The following is a 12,218-nucleotide window of genomic DNA, read 5'->3' as shown; positions in this document are numbered from 1 at the left end:
GCACTGGGAGCCTTGAGAATCCACACAAAGGGACCGATGTGTGCATCTTGGGAAGGAAGCATTGATAAAACCTGCTGTCCTACTGGGTGCGGGAATGAGGAGAGGGGGAGGACTGTCCGGATGTCCTTGATACGGTTTCTTGGTGAGGCCCTGAAAACCTCTTGCATCCGAATCACCGGGGAGCTTCCCGAGGGCGGATTCCTGGGGCCACCCCGAGAGTCCGGCTTTGTTAATGGACTGGTGCCCAGAAATCTACACTTTAATCTCCCCAGATGATTCCAATGCACAGTAAAGTGGCTGCGAAGCCTATACTGCGTAAGGGCTCTAAGCAACACCTTTTAATTTATTTTCCCTTATTTTCCCTATGTCTGACATGGTTCTTGGCAATTAGTCAGCTGTCAAGAAATGATTGCTATGGCAAGTAAAAGGAGAGGATTCAACGATGACTGGCATTTCAGCCTGAGTGGCTGGAGCACTGCGGTCCCGTTCTCAGAGGCGATGGAGAAGGCTGGAGAAGAGCAAGTCTGGAGTGAAGGTGAGTCTGTTCTTAGACATGGCGACTTCCAAACGCACGTGGGTAATGTGTGTGGGGCTCGGGAGGGACGTGGGGTCAGACAAGGAGACACATGCGTCATTTGCAGACCAGTTGAGGCCATGACTCGGGTGAAGGGTGCCGCAGGCTGCTAAGGACAGAAGTTTAGGGAAAAGGTATGATGAAGAGGGTTGGGAGGATGAAGACCCAGTGGGGATGGGAGAAGGGAAGCAGAGCCCATTGGAGAACCAGCACTGTGCAGTGTCCCGAGATCAGAGAGGAGGGAATACAAAGAGTTTAGAGATTGGTCTGTCGGGTCAAAGAGTTTGGGGGAACCTGAGAACTGGGAAAGGGCCACTGGATTTGCTTTTAGGAGTTAGGTAAGCACCGGTGACCTTCAAGAGAGTAGTGTGGAAAGCGTGGTGGGAGCAGTGGCCACATGGGTAAAATAAGGAAATGAGGAAAGAGGAAAGCTGAGGTTACCAGCAGAGATCACTCATTTCTTGGGGAAAGTGAGAAATAAGATATTGGGCCAACAGAGAAAAGCCCAGCCTTGGACCTCACTGCTTTCTCCAGCTGCCCCTCTCCCACCAGTGCTCTGCTGGGGCCCATGTCTCTTCTGTTTCTCTCTCTGTACCGTGCTGGGCCACCTCGCTCATGGTCTCATCTTCATTGCTCAGTTGATGATCTGGTCTCACACTTCCCTCTGCCCTCCACACACCTCTATCTGTGTCCCCCAGGCACGTAGGCAGCACTGCTCAGTCTCTGGAAGGGGAACCAACCACGTGTTCCCCGTCTCTCTTCGCAGCACCACCCTCCACCCCTCCACCCAGTCACCAGTTAAGTCAGAAACCCAGAGGGCATCCCAGGACTCCCTCTTCCTCATCCCCACATCTGGTTGGTTGGTGATGGAGCCTGTAGAGTCTATCTCCTTGGCAACTGGCTCTGCCCCTTCCTCCTCAGCCCACTCCCTTCTGTGCAACCTGCACTACGGCAATGATCTCAGATAGGTCTGCTGGCCTCTCCTTCGCCTCCAGGCTGCTGCCAGAGTCACGTTCCACAGGCATTAGCACCCAGTGACAAAGAAAGAAGCCAAGCCCTGCCCCTGGCTGTTCTCTGGACGGTGTGGGCCCTGCTTCTTTTCAGCCACGCTGCCTCACATGTGCCTCACACATGCGGGCCGGCCTGGGCCTCCTGGTCTTGGCCTGTGTAGGTCCCTGTTTGTGAAGGAGTCTTCCCTTTCACTTCCCTCCATCTCTCTGTTCCCAGCCCTAAGTAACACCCCCCATGCCTGGCCAACACCTGGTCCTCTTTCTGTGTATAACCCAGAAGTCTCATCTTCTTGAGGAAGAATTTTTCCCTTCCTTTTCGTATGTCTTTCTCTGCCCTCTTCCCCCAAAAGGCTTTTAGTGGTGCCCATATGCCTGTTCTACCAGACTGTGCGTCCTTCTCTGGGGAGGGAGTTGAGGTGGCAGGTAGAGAGGGTGGAAGTTGACTGTAGCAGTAGCTACCTCTCAGGAGGCCTCTGGTGGGTGTTACTGAAAATAAAATGAATCCAACAAAAGGCCTAAAATAACGTGGCTAAGCATACTCTCTCTTATTCTCCCGACGTTACTGTCTCATCTCCCTTCATTGCTCTCTGCCTTTTCTTTTATTCATGCTCTCCTTCTGCACCCTCTTTTCTCTTTTGTTTTTCCTGGCTTCTTCCTTCTCTCTTTAACTTCTGGAGGAACTCGCACCAGCTCTGGGCACAGCTTCCCTCTTTCCTCCTTGTTGTACCTCTTTCCCCTTGACCCTGTCTTTGAGGGTTTACGGCTTTTTTCTAAGAGCATCAGCTTGTCACCTGCAGACACTGGCCTTTCTCTGGTGTCGTTGTCCCTGAAACTGGTGTCTGTGTGGTTGGCTATTGAAGGGAGAAATGGAAGCCGCAGGCTGTGTGTGAGCCTCTGCTCTGCTTACAGACACACTGTGGATTGCGGATCTGTGTGCTGTCTGTAATGAGGATGTAGAGGCATGCAGAAACTCTGTTTTACACAGAGATATGACCTGGAGGAGCTTAAGCCCCTTTAAGGATGAGCTCATCTGAGCTTCTCACTTGGCAGCAATGGCATATTGCTGGAGAGGCCAAGTGATACCCTAAGGTCACAGAATTGAAGGCCTACATGGGAGCAGAGCCAGTTAGCCAGCGACCTTTTCACAGATTCACTGTGGCCTTTGGAATGGCTCAGAGCCCAAGTCGCTAGTGGGTTAAGTAGGTGCTGAGGGCTGGTTCTGAGTGTCCCCCAACATTACCCACACCAACCAGCCAGGACACTGAAGTCACCCAGTACCCACATTACTGTCAGGAAGGTTACCAGGCCAGCAGGGGGAATGGCACTAAGATGGGCAGGGCTGTCCCTGGCAGGCCCCTCACCAGTGCTGAGCACGGCTCTAAGAATAAGTGACTGTTCCTTCTACAAAGTGGGATGGTGGCTCTAGATCCTGGCAAAAATGGGGTCCCCGCTCCCCTGTGCCTGCAAAGAACAAAGAACAGCTGCTCCTCCCCACCCTGTGCTCACAAGGCCCAGGCTTTCTCAGGGAGCCAGGCTCCTGCGTTGGACGTTCTTGTGTTTGCCATCCCATGTGTCAGTGAAGTGCCTAAGGAAGCATACATCACTTTTTCTATTTAATCTACATGCTCAGAGGCGGAGTCCTGAGTGTGTGTCCCTCCTCACGGAGTTGAGGCACGGGGCCTAAAGTGAGTCATCAGATAGACGGAGCGGCGGCCGTGTCAGGGTGCGCACGGTGGTACGTTAATGAGCGTTCACACTGACATGGCAAAGGCAGTGCTCTCAGTTTTTAAATGACAATTCTGTGACAAGTCATGCTGTTAACACACACAAGAAATACCAGTTAGCCTTCACGGAGATATAACACACAGCCTGTACAGATCACTGCTATCCCAAGTGCAGAACAGATCGTTTTCTCTGAAATGAGGCAAGAATTAGCAGGTCATTCAATTATTTGGGAAACAAAGATAAGTAAAAATAACAAATCCAAATATTAAACACCAATCACTACCCGGGAGCTACAAATCGGCTTGGCATTACAACATGCCCCTCTTCGGTAGCAAACCCAGGAAATGTGAGAAGTTGGCAGAAACACAAACCTATAAGGAATACGTGTCTATACAACAAAGACACAGTTATCTCTTCCCAAACGGCGCTTTCCAAAGGCTCATCCCATCCACTGTGAGAAAAGCCCTGTGCGTGCATTCGCCCCCACAGCATTGAGAAAAACAACCTCCAGATGTTGGGAGGGAAGCTGCTCTCAAGCCAGCAGCTGGGATAAGTGGTCGGAAGCTTCTGCTGTGACCCCGAAGGAGGTGTGTGGGTCAGTCTGACAGCCTGGTGGCCAATGACGTCATTTCATAGCCATATCCTTAACTCCAGGAACAGAGAGTCACGCTGACCCTCCCAGATCAGCTCCGGGGACGAGAATGTAAGATGTTATCTAGCAAGACCCATTAAAGTCCAGTGGGGAGCACCTGGGACCTTCACACTGTGGTGGGACCGTAGGCGAGAGGAAGGTTACTCATTCCAGGGTCACTGTTCCGTCTCCTTCCTTAGTGGGAATCGATTCTTGTCCAAGCCAGCTGAGCTGTTCCCTCTCCCTCTTATCTGAAACCATCCCCTGGAGAACTCAATGCAATCAGGACAGTCTCCTCCCGCTCAGAAGTGACAAGTTTCCAGGAAGGGCAAAGTAAATGTCCTACAAGTATGTCTATGTACAAGAGGTGAAAAGACAGTCTCTAAAGCACTTTGGGATTACCCTAGTGAAAGGCACCAGATAAATGCAAGTCATTACCAAATTGAAAAGTCAAGTATTCCAGCATTCACGTTTGCTAAGAGTGACCACGACGGCTGTCTCCTTTTTTTGGTGGTAAAACCCGCCTATTTAGAAAAATACTCATGAGAGTGACTGAGCTCCCCTACCCCCACTTTTCACAGACTCTATGGTCAGCGACCTAGTGGCCACACTCAGTGACCTGATACCACGCGTTTGGGCAAACGGAAGAGTCCTCACAAGTTTGTGGCATCATTTCCTTCAGTGCAGCTAAGGCTGATGTTGCAAATTCTCTGCCTTCCAGTGCCAAAACACCAGCCAAAGCCAAGTACTCCGTGTGTCGATTCTGAAAAAATAACCCTGCTCTTCGAACGGGGTGGCCCGTTGCCCCTAAGTCATCTCACCCTTTCCTGCTTCTGAGAAACAGATGGAGATGTTAGACCATCAGGCACCAGGACAGGTCACCTCCCTACCCTCCACCAGGCTCATCTGGTGGAAGGATTTGAACTGGGAACTCAAGGGCACATGTAACTAGTGCATTCATCCAGCAAATTACCTGGGCCGTGGTATCCATGGCAACTACAAGTACACAAAGTCTTCTGACAAGATCCTCACCACACTCCCATGAGGTATTCATTACTCTCAACCAAGACACAAAATGGACCTGTTTAGGGAAGGCCCAAGCTGTGGATAAAACACCTGCCTAGCTCCATGCTTAGGCTCCTGGATTTTGCAGCCTTTCCAGAGACCGAACCATAATGAAAGCCAACTGTAAAGCTATCTGGTTACCTAGAAGATAATGGAGAACTATCTTACAAAGGGGCCCAGGTTCCCCTTCACAATGTTATGTGCCAATAGAAGGAGGAGGAGGAGGAGGGGGGAGGGGGAGGCATTTTGGAGAAGAAGAGAGCTCTCAACCTTCAACACAAATTTAGAAGTTTAAAGGCCGTTTAAATAGCGTTGAGCTTTTCTGGAAGTTTACAATTGTTTATGAGACTAGCGATGCTTTGTTTTACAGCTCTTTCCTTTTTTCCGTCCTCTACCCACCCTCCTCCAACAAATGGCAGTTGAAATGGAAATGGGAATTGTGGTGTTTCCATCCTGGGTAAGCAGCACAGCTTTCATGCATGTCTGTATTTTGAGTGCACACTTCCACACCACCAGATCCCCACGTCACACCAAGGGAATCATAGCATTGCAGGTAGCATACTCTATCCTAGACGCAAAGCTACCTGAGGAACTTCTGCTTGGAAATAAAAGGGCTCTCGTTTTACAAGCTTGCAGAATAGGCAACAAGATTTCTAAATTACTGGCCTTGCCGGCAACCCAACAGTGTTCCTCAGGGAAAAAACACAGCAGTAAACCTCTTTTTAGTTGAAAAAGACGATACGACCTTATTTCTAAACATTTTTAAAGAACAAACATTTCAAAAACATGCTAATCCCTAAGACACAGCAAAGTTTGGTCAAATGAGCTAGACCGGGAACCTCAGCCAGAAACAGACGCCTGCACGGTCAGCCCAGGAAAGACAGAGGCCCACCTTTGAAAAGTCTGATTGGCCTATGTTTAATGGAAGCCCCTGTCCCTAAAGCAGCTGTTCTAGGGGAAAAATTTCGATCTTCGCTACGTGGTTAACAGAGCAACATTTACGAGATAAACGTCAACACACAGTGTTCTATAGGTGACCATGCAAATCACAGAGCTACTATCATTCCTAACCCAACTCACAGACTTGTGTTGGGCGTGTGCTTAACTTCACATTCTCTTGTTTTGGTATTAAAACGAATGAAGGCCATGAATTAAAAAACAGAACAAAAAAACAACAACAAAAAACCCCACTGAGATTCTGTTCTCACGTGACGTGAGCAAAATCCCAGCATATCCTTGCTGACCCCACAGACGTGTTTCCACTGGACAGACAGGTAAGGGGCTTTGTGTACAGATCTCACAACGACAACCTTAGAAAAAGAGCACGGAAACCTCACAGACAGTACTGGGGGCCACGAGCACTAGAGAACACGGAGAACAGAAAAGTTAGCATTCTTGTGTGGGGGGTATTCATCCAGCAGAAAGGCAAAAACGTTCTATTGCCCGTGATGCAAAACACCCGTGAGGTGTCATTTCGTCGAAAGGCGCGAAGGCACGGTGCCAGACACACCGCCCTCTGGAAAGGACTCTAACTACTGTGGAAGCAACCTGGCTGCGTAGCCCATGCATCTCTCCCCTTCGGGGCTGGCCGCCTCCTTCTGCCATCACCCTAAGGTGCCTGGACTGTGTCAGAGGCACGGGGGGCAGCTCAACATTGTGGGTTTGAGGACACATCCTCCTCCCTTGCTACTGTAGGGAATCATTTAAACTTAATTCGCTCGGCGAGCTCCTGCTCATGTTTGTCAGGCTCGCCATGAGGGACTTAACCTTATGGGCGTAGTAGTCCCTCAAGTTGACGGACGGGACCTCCTTCATCCCGTCTCCGAAGTCACAGCTGCGCATCGCGCTCTCCAGCTGCTTCTGGCGCCGGTAGAAGTGGGAGAACTTGTTGAAGATCAGGGTGATGGGCAGGACCACCACGAGGATCCCCGCCAGGATGCAGGCGGAGGCGGTCAGTTTCCCCGCCATGGTCCCGGGGACCACGTCCCCATACCCCACCGTGGTCATGCTGACGGTGGCCCACCACCAGCAGGCGGGGATGGTGGCCAGGCCCTCGTTCTCCTCCTTCTCGATGGTGTAGGCCACCACGGAGAAGATGGAAATCCCCACCGAGAGGTAGAGCAGAAGCAGCCCTACTTCCTTGTAGCTGTATTTGAGGGTGGCCCCCAGCGAGCGGAGGCCGGTGGAGTGCCTGGCCAGCTTTAAGATGCGGAAAATCCGCATCAGCCTCAGCACCTGGGCCACCCGGCCCAGGTTGGCCAAGGTGGGCGTGCTCTCCACCACCAGGTTCACCACCAGCGTGACGTAGAAGGGGACGATGGACATGAGGTCGATGAGGTTGAGGGCGTTCCTGAAGAACTTGAGGAAGTCGGGGGCCACGGCGAACCTGGCCAGCAGCTCCAGGGTGAACCAGGCGATGCCGAAGTGCTCCACGATTTCGAAGCGGGGGTCCTCGCCCGGGTTGCCCTGGCCGTCGGGGATCTGGAAGTCGGGCAGGCTGTTGAGGCACATGGTGATGATGGAGCCCAGCACCACCAGGATGGACAGGATGCTGAAGACCCGGCTCAGCACCGAGTAGCCGGGGTTGTCCAGCGCCAGCCACAGCCGCCGCCGGACGCGGCCCAGGCGCTGCCCCTCGAACTTGGCGGCGTCGTTGTAGAAGGCCAGGATCTCGTCGAAGGAGGACGAGGTGCTCTCCTGGTCGCTCTGCTCCTCCTCCCACTTGTCCTGCGCCGGCTCCACTTTGCGGCCGTGGTAGCTGTAGCTGCAGCAGGCGTCGATGAAGAACTCGTTGATGCCCCAGTACTCGATCTCCTGGCTGAAGGAGAAGACGCACAGCTCGGCCATGACGTGCAGCCGGCCGGTGCGGTAGAAGTGCAGCACGTAGGGGAAGAGCTCGGGGTTGCGGTCGAAGTAGAACTCGCGCTGGGCGTCGTCGTAGTCGTCGCAGAGCTCCAGGATGGCCTCCCGGGAGTGGCAGAGCAGCAGGCGGCCCAGGCGCGTCTCCGGGAAGCGCAGCAGCGTGTGCGAGCGCAGCCGCCTCTTGAAGCCCCCGACGTTGATGCGGACGTCTCCGTCCTCCACGTTGGCCTCCTCTGACACATCCCACAGGCTCCGGCGGGTCATGTTGGAGACGCCCGGCCTCGGGCACCGAACCCGAACACGAACCCGAACCCGAGTGCTACACCTGGAAGCGGAGGGAACCGCATCGGATGAGCTTGGGGTGCTCAGAATCTGGGTGCCCCTCTCTTCTTCCCCACCCATCCCTGGCGTCAGTTTCCAGGGTCCCCTCCAGGTGGGTGTCTGGGTGCTGAAGGGCACTGGGATGGGATGGGAGGAGTGGTTCTGGGTGGCTTTGCCCCCTCCCATGGAAAGGCTGGAGGCGGGGTATGTTTCCACTAGCATGGCTGGGCCTTCCCCCCTCCCTGGCCCCCCATCCAGGGGGTCCTGTGGGTCCCTTTACGCCTGCATGAGTCGCGCCCCCACCGCTCTGCGAGCAAAGGGGGCTGCGAGCTGACCTTGCCCGTGGGCGGGCCGAGGAGACGTCCCCGCCCGCTCGCCGCAGACAGGCGGGACCGGAGCTGGGATGCGCACTGGCAGGGCTGGGCCGAGATGGGGGCGCGTAGCTTCAGGAGGGAGGCTGGGGAATGCACTGCGCGAGTCTGTGAACGGGGACTGGGGGGTAAGGGGCCGGCCTGGCATCCCCTGTGTCCAGCCCCCACGACTGGAGGCCCCTCGCCCCCCGCCCCGGGCCTCCCTGCCCGCCGGTCGCGGTGCCCCCCGAGCCGCGTGCGCTGCGCGCGCTGAGCCTCACCCAGCAGAGCGGCCAGGGCTCCAGGGCTCGCCCTGAGCCTTCTGGAAGCGCTTACCTGCGAGCACCGGGGCCCGTGGCCAGGGCCGGCGGCGGGAAACTTCCCCAACCTGCTGGCGGGCATCGCTGCGGCTGCCGCTGCGAGTGGCTGTGCGTGTGCGCAGCGCGGATGCGAGTGTGTGCGCGCCTGTGTGTGCGCCCGGCGGGCAGGCGGGCGGGGTCCGCCGAGCGGCTCCTCCTGTCTCCAGCCGGAGATGCCACCGCCGCCTGCAGTTGCAGAAGGCTCACAGGTGGCTGCTGGCCCCGATGCTCGCAGAGCCACCTCTCTGGATCGGAGCGCCCTTCATCCCCAACAGCAACAACAGCCGAGCCGCAGGCGCCAGCGGGAGCCGGAGCGGGAGCCGAGCGGGCGCCCTCGCGGTGGTGCTGAACGGACAGCTCCGCGCGCCCGGTCCCAGGCGCGGCCGCCAAAGATGCCCCCGCAGCCACAGCTTCTCTGCTCTCCACCAGCATGTCATGGCCACCCCTTAGCGCCCCCGGCTCCACTCAGGGCCGACACCTTCCCCATGCCCCCCCCACACACACACACACCTCCTGGTGACAGCTGTTACAGCCACCCTCCCTCCTCCCGGAGCTCAAGCAGGGGATCGCCTGCGTTGACCTTTCCCCACTGGGTCTCAGGCGGGAGCCGGGAGGGCAGAAACCGGAGGAACTGTGGGGTTCCCCCTTTAGGGACCTGATGAAAGTGGGGTTCCCCCTTTAGCGACCTGATGAAAGTTTCCTGAAGCTGAGGGGCGGAGGGGTGTTGGGGCAGGCAGCGGAAGGGCAGAAGAGGGGGCAGGGAAGCTTGAGGGCGAGCCCAGCTGAGCTTGCACAGGCCCCTTCTGCGTGGGCAGGAGTCACCGAGTTCTGTTGGGGAGCTCTGTGTGGGCACTGTGTGTGTGCATAGGCATGTGTGCTGTGTGGGCTTTCAAGGAATGCACAGAGCTGTGTGTGTGTGTGTGTGTGTGTGTGGTCTGAGGATAGTAGGACTTTTCAGGGTCTGTGTGCAGCCTCGATAAGAATGGGACCTCTGAGGGTTGGGGAGATGTGTGCAGTGCATGTACACATGGGAGGCTGAGAGCTAGCTGTGTGTACAGGGTGCTGCATGCGGTGCAGCATTCAGCGGACAATGACAGGGTGTGCGTGCTGACACAGTGGAGACTGAGGGGTGTGAGTCCAGTTCAGGGTCCTCAGTACTGTGTCCCCCATTCTCCGGGAGATTATGGCCCAGATCTGAGCTCTGACCTCCGTAGTGTGCTCCCAAAGGTGGGCCCACGCTCAGAAATGGACCCACAGTCTCCTCCCCTTGGTTTCTCCGTCCTTCTGCATGATCTTGACTTGCAAGGACTAAGCACATCCTGTGAGCCTGGCAGAGAGCTGGTGGGCCCCAGGTCTTGGTCAGATGTAGCATGGCTCTGGACTCACAGGCAGCCATCAGAGCCGCCATGGAAAGCACATCTCTTCTGAGGTGGCCCGGCCAATGCCGTCGTAACTAGTCCGATGCTCTGTGCAGCTTGGGTGCTGAGGGAATCCTCGGGGGGCCCGGGGCCGCTGTTCTGGCTTCATGTGGGACTTCCTGGGAAGCCTGACTTCATTTAGAGCAAACCTGTCACTGCCCAGCCACCTGCCTCTGCTGTGTGGGGGACTGTGTGGCTGGGCAGGGACAGGTTTGCTTTAAATAAAGCCAGGGACAGGGCTCCACACCCACATCCCTGCAAGTGCATGTGGGAGGGGAGGATAAGGTGGGGAGGGCCATACATGTTTCCTTTTGTGTCTAGTGCTTTTAGAGAAGTGTGTGTATGTGTGTGTGTTTTGTGTATGTGAGGGGGAGGGGGGTGGCGCCAGTATTTGTTGTCATTGTCTTCTCTATTTTTTTCAAGGTCTGTGTTTGAAGTATGTTTGTCTCATTCCATACCAAGGTCTGCTGGCCCTATCGTTTTAAGTCTGTGGCTCTCCCATACCTGCTTGGGGCCCAGTGTCTGTGCCTGCCCTCTGCTTGTTTTTCCTAGAGTCAGGCGGCCCCTGGGTCTCTTTTATCCCCATGGGAGTGCAGCTGAGAGTGTGCCACGCTTGCTGCTGCTGCTGCTGCTGTGTGTGTGTGTGTGTGTGTGTGTGCACGCACGCTTGTGTGTGAATACATGTGTAATCCTGTGCTGCTGCCTCTCTCCCTACTTTTCAATCCCAACTACATACACCTCAGGGCGGTGTTGGCTGAGGTCTCCCTTTGCAGAGCATCTGTGGGGCAGGCAGGCAGGCTCCCTAGGCCCAGCGACTTGCTCCAGCCCTTCGCCACCCTCTCACTGCCTGGCTCCTGCCACCCCAAGGCTCACCCCCGCCCCCTGCTTCACCGCCACCTGTCAGGGCTTCTGCTGCAGGGCCACCATTCCCAGCCTCTCCCAGCCCTGGCCTCACTTAGGCTTCACCTGCCCTGGCGCAGTGCATAAGCCACCTTTCCTGCTGCATTTGGAGGGTCCCTACCCCCCAAAGTCTTGTGTTTGATGACTCTGTGGTTGCCTTCCCTCTCCTGCTTTATTTCTCTGCCTGCCCCTTCTGTTCCTGTCTGGATTTGTTCTTGCTCCTCCTTCCTTCCTCTGTGGCTGTGGGAGGTTTGGCGTGCGGGAAGCCCTCTGCCCTCTGATTCCCCTTGTCCCTCCCACCCTCATGGCCATCTATCAGCAGACACCAGGGCTGTCTCCCCCTTCTAATGGGGTCACTCTGCCCCCTCTCATCTCCTCCCTCCCTCCTCCCCTTCCACAGCCAACAGAGCTGTGCCAACATGCCCCAGCCACGCAGGGCCCCGTGTTCATGCCTGCTGTTCGCTTGCGTTCTGGAGGTCAAGGACAAGCCCCCATGCCTACCTTTCCTTGAACAGGTTGGTGAACTTGGCGGCCAAAGGAGAGGCCTGGGCTTGGAGCCCAGCCGTTGTGTCTTGGGAAGGCGGAGGCAGGCGCTCCATGGGCCTGATAGATGCCTCTGCAGAGGGTTAAGTGCATGTGACAGGCAGAGCCACTCATGTATTTCCCAGCCACCGCGCTGAAGAGAAATGGAGCTGCCTCCCTCCTTCTGAACCAGGGAAGCTGGCCGTGTGTATGGTTTATTTAGAGGTCTGAGCCCCGGTCTTAAAATGCAGCTGCCTGCTCCCGGCGACAGCTGCCTGGGCCCGGGCTGGGCTACCAGGGGGGGTCCTGATAGGGTAGGAGGGGCCGGAGGAGAGGCATCCTGGGAAGGGAGACACGGAGATCCCCAGGCAATGGCCCACATCCTGGCACCTGGAAGACGATCATCTCTGCCTTCCCCGCCAACACGGATCTCTCAGTGGAGCCCACACATGGCAGAGCCGGCTGTCTCTCTGACAGGCGA

At 55.8% G+C, this 12,218-nt stretch overlaps 1 protein-coding gene across 1 annotated transcript; it reads right to left on the bottom strand.

Moving 5' to 3' along the window:
• Positions 1 to 3,353: 3,353 nt before the first annotated feature.
• KCNS2 (potassium voltage-gated channel modifier subfamily S member 2) lies at positions 3,354 to 8,217 on the bottom strand. The gene has a single exon (XM_084865113.1). The coding sequence runs from the start codon at positions 8,129 to 8,131 to the stop codon at positions 6,692 to 6,694; it is 1,440 nt and encodes a 479-aa protein (XP_084721239.1). The 5' UTR covers positions 8,132 to 8,217; the 3' UTR covers positions 3,354 to 6,691.
• Between the last annotated feature and the right edge of the window lie 4,001 nt (positions 8,218 to 12,218).

This window comes from Pipistrellus hanaki (genome assembly GCF_964339955.1).
Source record: "Pipistrellus hanaki genome assembly, chromosome: 17".
NCBI classification, from domain to species: Eukaryota; Metazoa; Chordata; class Mammalia; order Chiroptera; family Vespertilionidae; genus Pipistrellus; species Pipistrellus hanaki.
The sequence above is the reverse complement of the archived record's forward strand: the minus strand, read 5'-3'. Positions and strand labels throughout refer to the sequence as shown.

What these genes read in the sequence shown, in the direction of transcription:
- KCNS2 (XM_084865113.1), bottom strand. Translation starts at nt 8,131, where the DNA reads ATGACCCGCCGGAGCCTGTGGGATGTGTCAGAGGAGGCCAACGTGGAG.